Genomic DNA, 18,135 nt, shown 5'->3' with positions numbered 1-18,135 from the left:
CTTGCCATACTGCCACATTGTTATTTAAAAAAAAAAAAAAAAAAAGACACACACAAAAACATGGAAATAAACCTCCCCCAAAAGGGGGAGGTTTCAGGTTCCCTGCCCCACCCAAAAGGAGGGTGGAGTTGAGCAGGAAACCTGGAACCTCCCTTTTTCCTGGGACTGATAGACCCTGCTTATGAATTGGAAGAATTAACACTGTTAAAATCTTACTCAAAGCAATATGCAGAGTCAATGCAATCCCTGTCAAGCTGTCAGCAGGTTTCTTCAAGGAAATAAATAAACGTTATTGAAATTTATATGAAGCCACAAAAACCCTGAATAGATAAGCAATCTTGTTGAAAAAGGATCAGTGGTTTCTCATCCCTAGATTTACATTATACTGCATAGTACAGTATGTATGTTAGTATGCATAGCATATTTTACATAGTATAGTAAAGTAATCAAAAAGTATGGTACTGGAACAAAAACAGACACACAAACCAACAGAATAGAACTGAGAGTTCAGAAATAAACCCACACTTATATGGCCAGTTAAACTATAACAAACATGACAAGAATCTTGTATATATTGGTGAAAGGAAATCTGTTCAATAAATGGAGATGGAAAAACTGGACAGATACATGCAAAAGAGTGAAACTAGATATTCTTACACTTTAGAAATATTAGCTCAAAATGGATTAAAGACTTGGATGTAAAACCTGAAGCCATAAAATACAAAGAAGAAAACATGCAAAATTCTCCATGACATTGGCTTCAGTGATGTTTTTGTGGATTTAGTGGCAAGACTATATTCACCTTGTGAATATAAATGAGATTATATCTAATGAAAAACCTTCTGCACAGTGGAAAAATTATCATCAAAACAAAAGAGCACCCTAGTGAATGGGCAAAAGAGTTGCATATTATATATCTGAGGAGAGGGAGCTGAGATCCTAGGTCTATAAAGAACTCAACAAAAAGAAAACCAGAACTCAATAAAAAATTGACAGAAGTCTTAAATAGACACTTCTCTCAAGTAGACAAAATATAGGGGGAGCCCAATGGACTATGGTAGAAGACTATGGATGTCTTGATAATGGGTGTGGTATGCTGACATGATCTCAGGAGGTGAGATCCTATACCTCAATATCACATGGAGTGTTGTAAGCCAAGGTTATATATGGCAAAAAATTCCCAAAAAAACAAAAGGAAGGAAATCTAAATGTGACTCCTTTTATGACATTATTATATCCCCTAGTTGCATTTGCTTTATTTTCTGACTCTTATAACAACTCTATGAAGTAGACAGGAAAAATATTACAAATCCCAGTTTACTACTGGGATAATAATATTGTTCAGCAGTGGTTGAAAGAGTCTTAATTGCCAGCAAGCTGTTGCTTTGGATTCATTCTCTCTAGTCTATTCATCCCTGTTCCACTCCCCACTCTTTTTAGACTAAGCAATCAATGAAGCTTAAAAGAAGCTTAATAGAGTTTAAGTAAGATGCCCAGAAATGCAGGTTATTAAACAACAGAATCAGGATACATCACAGGCTGTGACTCCAGGATTCACCATCGTGGACAGAAAAGGCAGCTGAACACAGCAAATGAAGATGTTGGACCTAGTTCTGGTCAGGGAATCTTTAATAATATCCAAATATTTAATAGATGCCCAAAGGTGAATCTAATTTGCAGAGAGTTTGAAGATGAGAAGACTCATCTTTAAATAACTACAAAATATTATCCCATTATAAGAGACACAATTAAAATAATTTGGGGACAGGACAATGCTTTGTGTTATTTCCTTTACATGCAATGCTTAATATTTAAGTTAAGGACACCTAGAAGCAGCAGGAAAACATAACCAAATTTCATCCATACAATGTATGTCCAAGGGCATCTGCCTACTGGGTCAGTTAGTAATTTCATTGCTGTAGAGAAGAAGAAAAGTGATCAAGTCACTCAAGAGCTAAAAGGGACCCTGAAAATTTGCTGGTGGCTTGACTGCCGACCCAGTGAGATCCAATGAGTTCCCAGACCTCCATAAAAATCTTTTGTGCTAAAAAACCTTTCAACCATTAGAAATCAGTCTGTTCTTTTCCTTCCCTTTCCACTCACTTTCTCTTGTTATGTCTCTAGAGATCTTCTTCCTCTCTTTCCTTCATCAATCAGTCTTAGAAACGTTGGTGAGGAAAAAAAGACATGATCATCCTATTTCAGTGGGAGGACGAACCCACCTTTCCAATAGATAAAACACACTGAAACCAAAGACAAGATTCTTCTTTGCCCCGCCAAGATCCCAAGGCATGTGTGTGTGTGTGTCAGAGGGTGTGTGTGTGTGTTGGGGGGGTGGGTAACGTCGTGGGGGAGGGAGTTTTTAGGGAAGGGGAAGGAACACTGGCTTCCTGGGGCCGCGGGTTCCGCATAGAACTGGCCTTTCCAGCCAGCACCAGCCGCGCCGCGCTCTTTGGGACGACGCAGTCTCCTAGCGACCCAAGCGTCGGGAACACTCTTCCCCCAAGTCCGCAGTCGCTGGAGAGGCAGCGGCAGTATGGCTGGCGACAAGCAGCCGTTCCCTCCCGGGACTCAGGCCCAGGTGCCTAGGGGCAAGGACTGCCGGCCCTGGTAAGCGCGCCATGTCGGGGTGAGGGTGCGTCCCGCGCGTGCGGCACCCCTCGAGTGCCGCGCGAGGGCGCCGGACCCCCGCGACTGCTGGGGCCAGAGGCTGGGACTGGGCTGGGACTGGGGCGGCTGACTGCAGCGGAAGGGCTCAGAGGCTTTCTCCTGAGGGAAGGAGGCACCTATAAGGTAAAAACACAAAATAGCCCTCCATGCTCCTCATGGCCAGGCAGCAGGTCTTTCTATCGCCCTCAATCCCACCCACGGACCCACAGCCGCAGGGAATGTAGATAAATGTGCCCACTCCAGACGGCAAAGTACTGTGCCCAGGGAATCCTGTGCAGGCTAGGTTGGCCTAAGACTCACCCTTGTCCAGGTTATCTAACCGGGAGCCTTGCAGCCAGGGTGAGGCGTCTGTGTGCCATTGACCACCCAGCTGGTGAATGTGGACAAGCTGAGCCCGTGGGGGAGGAGGGAGGAGAGTACCTCGTGTTCTGGAGGGGTCTGCTGCCACTTCCCCACACGAACCCCTCTTTTCTACCTCTCCTCCATAAATGACGGAGGCTAACCTCCTCACAACTTTCTTCCCACCCCAATGCATGCTGTCTCTCTGACCAGCCACGTTGTCTTCCAGGCACAAAGAGAACCCGCCATATAAGTGTTTCACCAACAAGTGTTTCACCAAACGCGGGAACGCGCTGAAGCGGCCCTTCCCTCTGAACAGCCGGCAGTGGATATTTGTGGGAAACAGACTGGATGACTTCAGGAAAGGTTGCCTGTCTCACCAGGGTCTCCTCAACCAGGGCCCTGAGGAGCGCTCTCTTCCCAAGATTCCTCACAGAGCTCTCCGACCTATCCCAAAAAGGGGGCAGCAGCCACCTCTGAAGGAAGCAACCCTGTTTCCCAAGCTCTCCCCAGCCCAGCGGACACGGAAGGCATTCCTGGCAGATGTGGAAGCCCAGCTGACACGGCACCCCTTGGCTCTCTACCCCAATCTGGAAGAAGATCTGCCCGCAGAGGTGATGTCTTGTGGGAGGGCTTTTCCTGCGCCCTTGCAAATGAGTCTCATAGGTGCTTGGGGAGTTTCGTTGAAGGGGTGACATATTTATGAGGGTCAGAGGACTGTTCAACAAGGAGCCTGATTCAGATGAAACAAAGAGGCCTTTATTTGGGGCTTTAGTCCTGTAGCCCAGGAGGCACAGACCCAAGAAGTCCTTGAATTGTTTCCAGTTACTCAGACTGAAGCGTCCAAGAAAAGGCGGGGTCATTCCGCTCCCTGTTCTATACAATTCAAGCCAGAAGTTCGCCAAGTTGCGATTGGTGCAGTATGTGTAGATGGGCGGGGCGAGGCGCTAGCGCGGGGGTGGTTGGCTGAGCCTCAGTCCTTGGTGACTGTGGTTGTCAGCTTGGTTTCAATTTCTCGCGGCAGGTGGATGTTTCTAGTCAAGCCTGAGCAGTATGGGCAGGCGTGTCCTACCTCAAGGGCTTCCTGAGGTTTTCTCTGGATGTCTCCATTTTGTTTTCTTTCTTTTTAAGTATTTCTGATTAGGATTAACAAATTAGGATTTGTTAATTTGTAATCCTAATTAGGATTTCAGCATGAGAGTTCTTATGGGTGCTGGAACAGTTTTTATTTCTCTGCACCCAGGAGATATGATGAGCAGTGATATACAAGCAATTTTTTTTGCTTCCAGTGAGTCTGCACAATCTACAGAAGTTATCAAACCAGAAAATATTTGACTTCTTTTCCCCAAGCGCCTATCAGTCTATTTTGCTTGTGACATTTTGGGGGAGAAAGCAGTGGGAGCAATTGTTCAGCCTTGATTCTGTCACTTTAGCATCAACTTATTAAGAGGTGGGTAGGAGGTGTAGGAAAACCTGAATGGTCAAGGGGAAAATTCACCCAGTTGTCAAGGCAAAGGCCAGGCAGCAGCTCTGTGGTGTCACCAATGTCCTTGGCCTCTTTTGACTTTCAGCTCCATAATCCTTCATTATATCTCTTATTCTTTACCTCCCAATAACTTTCACACTTCAGTCTTTTTCAAACAAGAAGCCAAAAGGGCTAAAGTTAAAGGGCGCATGTCAGCTGACTCTGCCTTTGAATTAGGCAAACATTAGCTTTTCCATTAATACCTAATTCATGTGACATGTCCTAGCTTCTAGAGGTCTGGAAAATTTAATTTTTTGGTTGGTCATTGTACCCTTGAAAAAAATCTAGAACAAAATTCTGCTAGATTTAAGGCAAAGGAGCAAGACACTAGCAGGACTTGTCATTCCACCCTGTAGTCTGCTCCCTACACAATGAGCATGGCAGTTGTTCAAAAGCCGGACTCCACTCATCCTACCTCCTCCTCGCTCAGCTCCATCTCTTCTCCGTGCCTCGGGTGGCACTCACTCTGCTGCTAACACCCGGGCCTCCCTGCTGCTCTCTGAACATTCAAGGGCATGTCCAGTCCAGCTGTTCCTCTCAGCTTTGCTGCAGACTTCCCCTTGGCCCACCCTTATGTTCCTTTCAGATCTCTGCCCAACAACTCCTGATTGGAAGGCCTATATAAAACAGCACATCCCCTCCACCCTCATTCTCAATCCCTCCTCAACATCTATTTTTCATCATCGATACCATTGGTCATGACGCCTGGGCTCCTCACTAGAATAAAAGCTCTACAAGGGCAGGAACTTGGTGTCTTTCTCCATATACCACCAATCTTTGGGTGTGGTAGATTCTTAGCAAATATTTGTGAATAGCAGATGCATGCATGATAAAAGCTCAGTTGCAGAGAAGTCTATAGAGGCCAGCTAGAATTTCTGACCCATTGTTTCCGCTTCTGGCTTTCCTTTCCTGTATCCTGTAGGCCAGAGCACCAGAGTCCATGACAAAGAGAAGGTGCTACACCTGCTGGGTGACACATGGGTTGTGGTCCCTATTTCCAACTGACTTTTCCAACGAGGTGTGTTGGCTTCTTTCTGAGGCAGATTTCTTCTTATGTTGCTTACTAGCAGCAATAATTCAATAATACCCAGAATAAGAACATCTCTTTTGTTAAACAAAGCCATACAGTCTAATCCCATGGGTCCAATTCAGGCTTAAACCTGCCACTGTGGTTCTGACTGACTTGGCATGCTCTGCCTCTAGAAGGAATAATGCTGGAGTCTGGCCAGTTCAGACCTTGAGAGCTGCTAGTGGAAGGAAGGGGGTTTGCCAAGGAAAAATCTAGATACTTCTATTCACAGGAAGAAGAATGCATGCTCAGCAGTCAACCACCACAGACATCTTAGAGGCAATGTGTGCACGGGGACATTTGGGAACCAGGGTGACTCCAGAGGCACTATTAGATACGAGGAAGTAGAATTTCAATGCCAAATTTGTCTACCTAATGTCCAGGCAATGGGCAGTTACTCATAGCACCTAGCACGGGGCTTGCACAGGCACTGAATTGACCTTCTGGAAAGGAAAAGCAATCAGGAAAGCCCGTTTGTTCTTCGCACCAAGAAGTCCTCCCTTCAGTCCTTTTCCTTCTCTCCAAGGATTTTTTTTTTCTTTTTCTGTTTGTAGCTCTTATTAATGGTGCTGGAAGTGCTGGATCCAGACAGGAAACTGAAGGACACATGGGCTTCCTGTCAGAGCACCAAGAAAATATCGAAGGAACCGACAAAACTTTTAAATAAATGCCCTGCCCAAGTCTCCCTGGGACCGTAAGCATTATTCTGGACACCTTTTTCATTCCTGTCATCTTATGAAACATTCTAGGAGGTCCCTTCTCAAAACCCTTATGTTTAAAATAATTTAGAGAAGGAGGAATGGCTAAGTTCCTGAAAAGGAGGGAAAGGGGCCTGTGTCCTCCTTTGAATAGTGTTTATTTCACCAATGCCTGTTACTTTTCCATGAGCAGACATGGATTTTAATACCCAACAATACAAGAGCTTTATGACAAAAGAAACTGCAGAAAACCTGATTAATTGACCCATAGTGGCTTTTTGAGTTTTCTATAGCAGAAACCCTGTGGATGCAACATGGTTGGAACCAGTAGTAGCTTGGATGAAGAAAAAAGGAAAGAAAAAAATCAAGAAAGAAGCTAAAGATGATCCCTAGTGCTTGTGCATTTACTTATTAGTCTTCTAACATAAGCCTCTTTGGAGCACGGGTCTTTTTTGCATAAACCACACAGTAATGTTACCTTCATTGAATGTTTCCAAAGCACAAAGCTTCATTTTCATTATAATACTCACTTTTGGGCGTCATATTATTATAGCCCCAATTCACATAATATTTAAGATGTAAATGCAAGGTAAGTATACTTGAAAAAAAATACGTTTGGGAAATGCATTTGACTTCCAGAAATCAATGATGTCACTGGTGAACCCTGAAGAGTGTGAGTGAAGTAGAGCGCAGCCCACCCACCCCCACCACCACCACTTACTGGGACCCAGGCCCACAGCAGGATGTCTGGAGGGAGTATGAGTTACCCACATGGAGGAACAGTGAGAACCCACTACATGAAATTATACACTTCTGGTTACTTCCTGTATATTTGGGGACACCTAGGCACACTCATCTCAGTCCACCCATCTTCCACTGGTAAACAAGAAAGTCCCTGGGGAGCACCAGCTTGCTGTTCCTCTCTTCTAGAGGGAGGGTTCTAATGGGCTGGTATCTGGGTAGGAATCTCAGTTTCAGTGAACAAGTCTTTTTGGACCAAAACCCATGTCCTCCATCATGGCAGCTGTCACTATAAAGCTGATATTTTGGCTTTCATCTTTGTTCTTTATATGATATTTTGTGTTGCTCAGAATCTGCGTAGGAGAGATCATGGATTCTGCATAGGTTTACATCATCCTGTGAGTGTCTTTGAATTCTTAACCCTCAGAAACCCATTGGCTAATTCTTTCTGTGGGGAAAAAAATTTAACAGGGCTAATTGAACATCTACCTTGGGTCATGGACAATGCTAGATTCTGAGGACATAGTGCAGGTTAAGACCCCTGTCCTCATGGTGATTATAAACTGGGATGGAAGGGAACATTGAGTATGGAGGGTGTGAATCTCAGTTCACAAAGCCAGATGAATATAAAATTTTACCTTTCTTTTCTTTGTATTTGGCCCTAAGTTCTCATCCTGCAAAACTACAAACATTCAATATTGGTCATTAATTGTACTACAACAAAGTAAAAAAGGTCATCAATAATTAGGATTGATCTTTAACTTCATTCTAGTTTTTGACTTTTTCTTCTCTCAATCTTGTACTCTCTACTACATGCTATACACCTTGGGAATCCAATCACCTCTTCACTTCCACAGCACCTAGCATAGTTACTTTTTTTTTGTTTTAACATAGTTACTTTTAAGGGGTTTAGGCCTGTATATGATACAGGATGTGCTTTTAGCATTAAGTGGTTTCCTCAGTCAATTGTGCAAAACTCTCTAGGCCAAGAAATTGTAAATGAATGGGTCATCTACTTAACCGGGAGAAAGTAAGAATATAGAGGAAAAGAACAAAATGTGTATCTTAAAAATTATTTTGTAAACAAAAAATATTTTGTTACAAAATAAATGGTGTTAAATTCTATCAGCATATATCTTAATTTCCTCCCACTGTTGATTACAACAGTGATCTGAAATTAAAGTGTTGGGCAGGACCATGTTTCCTGCAGAGACTCTAGAGAAGAATCTGTTTCCTGCCTTTTCATGGGCTGTGATTACTGGCAATCCTTAGCTTGTGGTCACATCAGTCTAGTTTTGAAGGCCAACATTTTCAAACTCTCTTAGCATTGACTTCATATCACCTTCTCTCTGTATATGTCCAGTCTTTCTTTGCTTCTCTCTGATGATGACCCTTGGGATGGTATTTGGGGCCTACCAAGGTAATCCAGGATAATTCCCCCATCTCAAGATCCTTCATTTAATCACAGCTATGAATAAAATATCACTTACAGGTTCGAAGGATTAGAACCTGATCTCTGTGGAGATTGTTATCAGACTACAAAAGCATGACATAGTATCTCCCATCTTTAAAACAATTTCCGTTGATTACAAAGTCTCTCATTTCTTTTAGAACAAAACTCCTTGGAAAGAGTCATACTTATTTGCTCTTCTATTCTCTCTTGAGCTCTGCTCTTTCTTGAACTCAATCTAGTTTGACGTGACTAGATTTACATTTTGAAATGACCGTTTTGGCTGCCTTGCAGACAAGCGCTTAAGGATTGGAGCTGGAAGATGGGGGTCTTAAGAAAAGATGCAGAGACACCAGTGAGGAATCTTTTACAACCATTCAGAGTAGGAGCTAGAGTTAAAATCTATCAGTCTTCTTAATAGCTGGATTTTAGGGCTAAAGGAGAGAGAAATCATGGATGTTGACTATGTGTCAAGATTCTTCTGAGGCTTTGACCAATTCTAAGCATGGTAACTTGGTCATTTTCGCCTTAATAAATAGAACTAAGAATTTTTAAAAATCAGCTTACAGGGATAAAATCCTACATAAATTTTAAATGCTATAACTAGTCGCAATGTCTTGTCTTTATAATATTAATAATAGGACTGTCATCTTTGAAAAATTATAATATGAATTTGTAGGAGGCTGTTAGAAATTCCTTATCTCATTTTTCCCAAGATACTGTGTGAAATCAACTGGGATTCATAGTGCCGCAAACTGTAATTCTTTGATGATCTCATTACCTGTAGGCCCAAGAAGATTTCCGTGCCACATCCAGGCCACTGGCTTTATAAAGAGAAAAAGACAAATGAAACAGACTTGCTCCATGAAAATGGTTCTCTGCTTCATAAAAATGTACGCCAAGGTGTTCATGACTTCTGCCACTGGGCCACTTCCATTGTAAGTTAGTAGTAATAGCCTCACTGTACTTTGTATAGTCAAGTTCAAAGTTGCTTTTATTAAAAATTATTGTTTGGATATAATCTAAATCAAGTAATCTTTATGACTTCCTCACCATTTATAATGGGTGTTTGGTGGCTGAGGTGGTGTGGTAATATGTATCTGTATTTCTGAGTCATATACAGTGTTACAAACCAGTGTTACCTTACTATAAAAAATTATAAAATCATTTAAAAATAAAGTGGTTCCTAGGGTGTGTGTGTGGGGGGAAGTCCTTAGAAATGAAATATTTAGAAAGTTTATAAGTCTGTAGCGATTTGGAATATTTATTATTTATATCTCAGATATCATTAATGTTGCCTACTCTTTTCAAGTGACTCAGTTACATTCAAATATAATTGAAAGGTAATATTGTGTAAGTTTAAGACAGTTTCATACATGTATATGTTGCCAAATGATTTCCACATAGGGTTACAACACACCATCACCTTATGTAATTAGCATATATGTGTATGTGGGGGGTGGTAGTGAGAACATCTCTGAGCTACTTTCTAAACAGCTTTCATGTTAACTAGAGTCCTCATGCAGTTCTGTGGGCTTCCTCTGGATACTCAGGTTTCCACCCAGGCCCACAGATTAAGTTCATTGGGGTGTCTGTCTTATCCCAGTCTGAGTGAGTATGGGTGTGTGTGTGAGCTAAACCTTTGATGAGAAAGCATGTGGTCCTTGACTAGGGCCAGACTTGTTCCTGTGCTGCAGGGGATAGTCTCCAGCCACCTAAGATCCTGACCTGAAGTAAACAGGACAGAAAATGAATTAATTAATGCATACAAATGATTGTTGACTATTGAACATATTGGGGTCTTTAACAAGTGGCCATGGCAACTTGACTCTTACTTATGTCAATTAGCCTATGGTCAAATTGGTTGTTTTGTTTAAATTCACTTTCTAAGAGCCTATTGATGCTATTAAACAAGGGACTTAATGCAACTTTAGGGACACCATCTCTGTGATGTAATGGAGAAATAAGCTTTTCAGAACAGACTGAATTTTCCTCAGTCCCCTAGTTTCTCTCATCAACTCACTATTTCCCGTCAGTCTTAAGCTCTCTGATGCACACTGATAAAACTCCTTGGGCCTCAAGGAGACTTCATGTCTCCAAGGAAGGCTGACTGAGCACTTACCTCTATTCCAGGCTCTCTCTTCTCCAGGCTTGGTGAAATACCTTTCTTACACTAAAAAAAAAGACCATTTGTCCTTGACTCATGCAATATGATACTCCTCCAGGGTAGTTCAAATATTGATGAAGAGTTTATCCTGAAACAGTTCAACGTTGACTATCAGAGCAAAACAAGCTGCAATGTGCTCCGCAGGATGAGACTGAACCAGGTTCCTCTGGAGCTAAAGAAGTGTGTAGGGCTAACTAAACTGCAGGAGCCAGACGTTTCCCATAAACTACACTGTGAGCGGAAATTACAGGTAATTGCCAAAGGAGAGAAGATAAGAAATCAAATCCAATGAAATGGTATTAAAAATCTTAAATGTTCTTTAATTCTGAAACTTCAGAATTAGTAGATTTCTTGAACTTTTAAAATGTTTAATATTTGGAAAATGAATGAATATTCAATACATATAACAAAGTTGGTTACACAGTATGTCATTCAGCTTTATTATTATCATTTGAATAGTTTTTATTCTATGTGTTTTATAGGTGAGACAATCTCTTTATGTGCTTTAAATGTAGAAATTATAATGTGAATATCTATTGTGAGAGTAAAATACTGCAATTAATGATTATAAATGCTGTTTATTTTATGTCCTAAGAATTCTGGATTTTTTTTGGAAATCTGCCTGAGTACATGTCATTATTGATCACATGCTTGCCTATCACTAACAAATCACTCAATTTTCCAGTGCCAATTTCCTATGAAGGCAACACAAAGGAGAATATAACACATGCTATGTTTGAAAGGGAGTCACTATGGGCCCTGAGGCACTTTTTTATACAACATACTATTGCAAATTATATACCCACATCAAGTGTGCCAATTCAACAACAGATGTAAGTGCTCATGTTGAAGTTATTGGGGAAGGAAGTTTCTTTTCCTGAAAGTGAAAATCAGTGTATTATCTCTACGTAGTTAACTCTTGACAGCTTGTGTTTGAACTTCAACGCTTCTCTTACCTGTGGATTTGATTTCAGTTCCTTCTCTTTCTCCTTCTCTGTCTCTGTCTTCCTTCCTCACCTACTCAACAGGAAGTTGATGAGGATGAAGACCTTTACATTACTTGACTTATGCTTTTCTTGGTAACATTTTGTTCTTCTCTAGCTTACTTTATTGTAAAAACAGCATATTGTAGTAGACATAGATATATGTGCTAATTGGCCATGCTCTGATTGTCAGCAAGCTATTAGTATTTAAGTTTTGGGGGAATCAAGGTTTTGACTAAGGGGGGAGGAAACCAGCTGATTACCTGTAATCCCTGTATTGCTTGAGGATCAACTGTATTCTCTGCCTTTTAAACAAATTGACGTATTTGTCCTTTAAAATTGAACACGTAAACTGACTTATTTTACATACGTGACATTTTCAATCCTTGAACCTATTGTGTAAGATTTATGTAAACAAAGCATCCCATCACTAATATCAGCACTTAAAACTTCCCTTTTCCTTTCATCATTCTAAATTGAAAAATCAAAATGATGCTGGATAGAGAAATCATGTCTATCTTCCCTGAGGCTCAAACCATTACTGTCTGTATCTGGATTACATCAAATTGCTCAATTTCCTGAATTTATAAATAATTGCACAAACACAGCTTCGTAAACCATGGGGTTATTGCTGAGACTGAAATTTTGACTGGCACACAGAAGATGATCACTGTGGAGAAGTTCAAAATAGATTTCCATATGGTCTCATTTCTCCACCACCTGAAGATTTTCTTTAACACTTCTTGTGTGGACCTGCTGATCAAAATTCTTTCACCTTTTTTATTTATTATTATTACTTTTACTGTCAGCAGAGAAATTTGTTTGAATCTTGAAGGATAGCAAGGATCCAACTACATAACATTCCAGATCAAGTTCTTCAGCATGGGAGTCATATAGATACTACTTTTCTTCCTTCCTTCTTTTTTCCTCTTTCTTCCCTCCCTCTTATTTCTTTCCTTTCATTTAATGAATTAGCTCTCATTTGAGTGTTATTTTGCCTCTCTGTCTCTTCTCTTCTGCCCAGGAATAATTTGGCAGTTTCTGGAGATCACGTTTTTTTTTTGCTTGTCACAAATTGAGTGATGTGGTGCTACTGCCAACTAGTGGGTGGAGAAGAGAAGTGCCACTAGCTATCCCACAGTAAATAGTACAGAGCCCTACCCTCCACTGCAGCCCAATACAAAATGATCCATCTCTGCCCTCCCTGGTGGCTCAGCGGGTTAAAGCACTGCACTGAGAGGCTTAAGCCACTTCTGCATGAGTTCGATTCCTGCCTGCCCCGGAGGTGACCACATGGCATGGCAGACCTCTCCTGGCCCGCCCGCTGCTCCCCTCAGCAGTGTACTTCGTTGATCTGCCTGTTCTGCTCCCCACTCTGTCTCTGGTGAAGCCTCTCACAGCCTCTGGCCTGTACCCCAGTTCTGTATGTACAAATAAATCTTTAAAAAAAAATCCATCTCAAAATGTCCAGATAAAGAAACCTACTGTCCAAAGTTAAGAAATTCAACTTCAATTCAAGAATTTTTTTACCAAGCACCTATTATGTTTTAGATATTTTTCGATATGCCAGGGGGCTAGAGCGCAGAACAGACATTGGAGCTTACATTTTAGAGACGGAAAGGCAGACAGGAATTTTTTTTTAAAGATTGATTTATTTATGCATACAAGAACTGGGGTATAGGCCAGAGGTGTAGGGGTGAAGAGAAGATTCACCAGAGACAGAGTGGGGAGCAGATCAGGCAGAAGGGCTGAAGTACACTGCTGAGGGGAGCAGCAGAAGAGACAGGAGAGGTCTGCTGCACCATGTGGGTCACCTCCCTGGCCAGGGATTGAACTCATGCTGCAGTGGTGCTGATAGCTTCCCAGTGCTGCACTTTAACCTGTTGCACAACCAGGGAGGGCCTGTAGACAAGGAATTCTATGAAGGATTTAAAATTTTTACATTAAGATGCTACTGAAATGATGAATGAAATAAGGAAGCCATGTGGGGTATCTTGGGGAAGAGCGTTAGATAGTGGGAATAGTGAGTGCAAAGGCCCTGAGGTAGAAATGTGAAAAGATCTGCTCCAAAAACAGCAAGGAAGCCAGTGTGTCCGAATGGAGGGATCTCAATGTTGAATCCAGCTCTGGTGGGGAGCCCTCCCCTCTGTTTCACACATTCTACCTCAAAGTGTAAATGTGAGATGAGAGAATGAAAGAATCTTTGTGTGCTCTACCGAGATGTTGGAAGTAAGAAAGAAATGTTATCTATTCTTCCTCCTCTTTTTCTCTCCCAATTAAGGAGGCAAGAGATGGCACTGGGTAGCATTTTTATCAAAAGTAATGTATCTTATTGTTGGACTCATAATAAGGCTAAGAGCTAATTTGAGTTGATGTGAGTATTATTTAAGGTCATTATCCTTCAGTGAAATGTATAATTTTTATGATTCTAGCAACTTTACATATATCCTCTCCTATGGGGCAAGTACTATTATCTCCATTTTACAGATGAAGACTTTATGGACTTTGTCCATGCACTTACAGCAATTAAGTGGGGGAGACTGAATTTGTACCAAGGTTTGGCTAAATCTAAATGCCACACTTGACTGCTTCATTATTTTCTTAATCATAAACTTTTCCTTTTAGCTCTGTAAATCAAAACATAGTAATCCTTCACAAAATACAAAAAGGAGAATCTATAAATTCAGAATAAATGCTATTGTTTTATAGGCTAAATCTTAGTTTTATTGAAATGAGAAGTCAAAAAAATTAATGAAATTGGGAATTATGTTATTCTTCTATAGAATCCCTGTCTACCAAAGTGGGTGAAAATGAGGTATGGAGCTTGGTATCTGAACCCCAAGTTGTGGAAAAAGCAGAGAGCAGATGAACCCTTGGTTGACCCGAAGATCTCACAGAAAGCTCAAGATGAGAATTTTAAAAAGGAGCTGCAGGAACAGGTATGTGCCAGTGTGGAGATTTTATCATCAGAAATAGATTATCATTTTGCATTCAAAATCTCTGCAATAATAGAAGTCTCCCCAAAAAGTCTAATAACTTGAGTACTGAATTCAGCAATGAGAAAACCAAGTCATTTTAAAAATATTTTTTAAATAAATAAAAGGATTTATTTATTTATGCATTAAGAACTGGGTGTATAGGCCAGAGGTGTAGGAGGTGAGAGGATTCACCAGAAACAGAGTAGGGAGCAGAACAGGCAGGTGTTCTGAAATACACTGCTGAGGGAAGGAGGGGCAAGACAGAAGAGGCCTGCTGAGCCATGTGGGTCACCTCCCTGGCCAGGGATCAAACTCGTGCTGTGATGGCTGCAGATAGCTTATAGTGCTATCTGCACACACTGAGCCACCAGGAAGGGCTGAAAACCAAGTCATTATAAGGGAAATATTTAATAAGCATGACTTGAAATCTCCTGGCTGTGATAGAAACAATGTCTCTAAATAGGAGACAATCATTCATTCTCCTACCATTCATGGATAAATTGGCTGTTCAAAGAAAGGTTGGTGTGACTTTAGTGCTGAGAATCAATAAAATGTCATGGGTTCTCTTTGAATAACTAGTGCACAGTTTTTTTTTTTTTAAATAAACAATGGATGAATGCTAAAAGCAATTCAAAATTATATTCAGGAAACTTCTTTATGCAGTTCAACAGAGTTGCAGAATCTGTCCCAGAGAAGGGGAACAAAGGTTAAATAGCCCTATTTGATACTGCAACTCTACTACCACCACAGGAATGTGCTCTAATTTTACTGCAAACAAACTGCCTGCTCATCTCTTATGTACAAACATCTAATGGAAAAAGATACTCATCACAGTCATGGAAATTTGGAATTGCTAACACAACACGGAGGCAGCACTCTAGTGACACTATTTGTGAACCTCATCCCTTTTTCAATAGAGCCAACATTTCTCCCAAATAATGTGGAAACACTTGAAAATATAAACATTTCATTACTTATTTATTCAGGAATCATTCATCCATTGCCTTCTTTAGATTGCAAAGCTGCAGAAATACAGCTATTTTCGTCTTTTCTACAATTAGGTATGAAATTTTTATTTTCAAATGTGAGGCATGACAAATTTATGAAACTCAAGATAATGTAAATAATGTTTAGCAGAATTCCTTGGTGTATTAGTTTTGGAGCTAAGTTATGTGAATTACTGTTCTAGTTCTACTTTGAAAGAAAATGACAAAACATTATCAATGAATTAAATATTTAAAAACAAAAATAGGAGTTTCTTGTAAGGTCTAGATGTTCTCTCTTTAGAAATGTATTCTGAAAGTAATTCTTAAAAACTTAACTTTACAAACTATATTTTCACAGTGAAAGCTAACAAGGATGTTTGCCAAATTGGCAATAGTTAGCTAATGAAAAAACAAGTTATATTTAAATTTCAAAATATGGTTGATAGGATTTACTGTAAAAGATTTTTAGGCAGTTTAGACACAGAAAAGATTCAAAGCAATGAGATTATTTATAATGATTTTATCATTCACTTTTTTTTTTTTAAAGATTTATTTATTTGTGCATACAGAACTGGGGTACAGGCCAGAGGCTCAGGGGTGGTGAGAGGCTTCACCAGAGACAGAGTGGGGAGCAGAACAGGCAGATTGATGAAGTACACTGCTGAGGGGAGCAGTGGGCGGGTGACGTGGCTGTCCTGTTGGGAACACATGAGCTTTGGAATTTTTTTTTTTAATTTTATGATAGTTCATTTTTACATATTTTTGTGCATTTTCCCATCTCAGTTGTAATCCCCATGGGCTTCCCATCACCAAATCACCCATGTGCTCAACACTGCAAGCTAGACCGCACCCGCTTCAGTGCGAGTTCAATCCCCTGACCCAGGCCTGGAGGTGACCCACATGGTGCGGCAGACCTCTCCTGTCTCGTCCGCTGCTTTCCTTAGCAGTGTACTTGTCAATCTGCCTGTTCTGCTCCCCACTCTGTCTCTGGTGAATTCTCTCACACCATCCCTGCACCTCTGGCCTGTACCCCAGTTCTGTATGCATAAATAAAATAAATCTTAAAACAAACAAAAAAAGGGGGTGTACCCAGGAAAAGTAGGAGGGAGAGATTATAGGAAAAGGAAGCAGAGCTTCCCAGCTCTCCCCTGGCACAGTAGTCTTCCAGCACCTCCTCTTTAAACATAGTTCTTTAGGGTCTTTATGGAGGTGCCATTACATAGGCATGATTAATCAAGTATTGGTTGTTGGTGATTGATTCAACCTCCATCTGATCTCCCCTCTTCAGTGTTTGGAGTCTCGGGCTGAATGTGCCAACCCTTTAAACATGTGTTTGACAACCAACATCCATTCTGTGACTATCTAGGGGGCCCCCAAATAACTCATTTACATAACCTGAAGTGTGGTTGAAAGAGGCCTACTGTGAGTAACAAAAGTCTCTCCTTTGGACTTTATGGCTTCTACCACTTAGGAAATTCCAAGGGTTTCAAGAGCACTAGGCCAGAAGCAGGCAGAAGACCAAAGACATACTTTACACTAGAGAGCAGTTTCACAAGTGCTCATCTCTAATTGGTCATTCTAATTGGTTAGCAATTAATCTAATTGCTTAGATTAATAATTGTCTAATTGCTAAACTCTGCTGCTTTTCCTTAATCCCAGGGTAAAAAAAAAAAAAGAGGACAGGAATAGGAGAGAAAGTTGGGATATCTTTAGAAAACATGTATAATCAGCCCATGAACATTCTTGCCACACATATTCCCAAATGAGAAGGAAGTGGTTTAAAGTGTTTTCTAGTGAGTTACATTAGGGCAACTATGACATCAGACTTTTGATGTCTCACTCTTTTTGTAATGTGGATCCTGTTTCAGGAGGAGTTTCTTGCAGACCTTCACGGAACAGCTGCTTTTAAGGAATTCATTCTAAGCAGGGGCTACAGGATGCCAAGTGTGAGTAAAGGGATGGATGAAGGTCTTTGCCAGCACCCTGGCAAAAGTAAAACACTTCTCTTATGGGCATATGCCAGGACTCAGATCCCTGGCGGAAGGGCATGCTTTTCCCTAGGTAGTGCCCACAGATGGGATTTTGCATTTTATTGTCTTTATTCTGCCTATTTGGTTTCTGCTGAGTCAGCAGTGTTGTATTTGTGCTGTCTCACCGGCCTTGGTTTTGGCCTCGGTGGCACCAAAGCGAAAGGGATCTGTGTGCAGGATGTGTGGCCTTCAAATTGCCTACTTTTAGTTCTCTAGTAAGATTTGGAATTCCCTTTACTTCCATATTTTAGGACAAAAAACTGGCTTGGGTCAGGTACTGGACTTGGGAGTTGGCATGTTAGAATGTGGGAAGTATCTATCTTTTAGTATCTTTTTTGATAACTAAAGAAATCCAAAGGGATTTCACTTTTTTTTTCTTTTTTTTAAAGATTTATTTATTTGTGCATACAGAACTGGGGTACAGGCCAGAGGCTCAGGGGCGACGAGAGGCTTCACCAGAGACAGAGTGGGGAGCAGAACAGGCAGATGGACAAAGTAC

At 41.0% G+C, this 18,135-nt stretch overlaps 1 protein-coding gene across 1 annotated transcript in view; it reads left to right on the top strand.

Annotated features, from left to right (window-relative positions):
* Positions 1 to 2,536: 2,536 nt before the first annotated feature.
* Positions 2,537 to 18,135, top strand: part of FAM47E (family with sequence similarity 47, member E) — an 18,966-nt gene continuing 3,367 nt past the window's right edge. Inside the window, exons 1-7 of the mRNA XM_012724011.1 lie at positions 2,537 to 2,610; positions 3,239 to 3,623; positions 6,158 to 6,297; positions 9,280 to 9,385; positions 10,718 to 10,909; positions 14,426 to 14,581; positions 17,475 to 17,552. Of these exons, the coding sequence (XP_012579465.1) occupies positions 2,537 to 2,610; positions 3,239 to 3,623; positions 6,158 to 6,297; positions 9,280 to 9,385; positions 10,718 to 10,909; positions 14,426 to 14,581; positions 17,475 to 17,552 (1,131 nt within the window). The remainder of the gene's footprint in view (positions 2,611 to 3,238; positions 3,624 to 6,157; positions 6,298 to 9,279; positions 9,386 to 10,717; positions 10,910 to 14,425; positions 14,582 to 17,474; positions 17,553 to 18,135) is intronic.

This window comes from Condylura cristata, unplaced genomic scaffold (genome assembly GCF_000260355.1).
Source record: "Condylura cristata isolate star-nosed mole 26May11 unplaced genomic scaffold, ConCri1.0 scaffold00012, whole genome shotgun sequence".
NCBI lineage: Eukaryota > Metazoa > Chordata > Mammalia > Eulipotyphla > Talpidae > Condylura > Condylura cristata.
The sequence above is the reverse complement of the archived record's forward strand: the minus strand, read 5'-3'. Positions and strand labels throughout refer to the sequence as shown.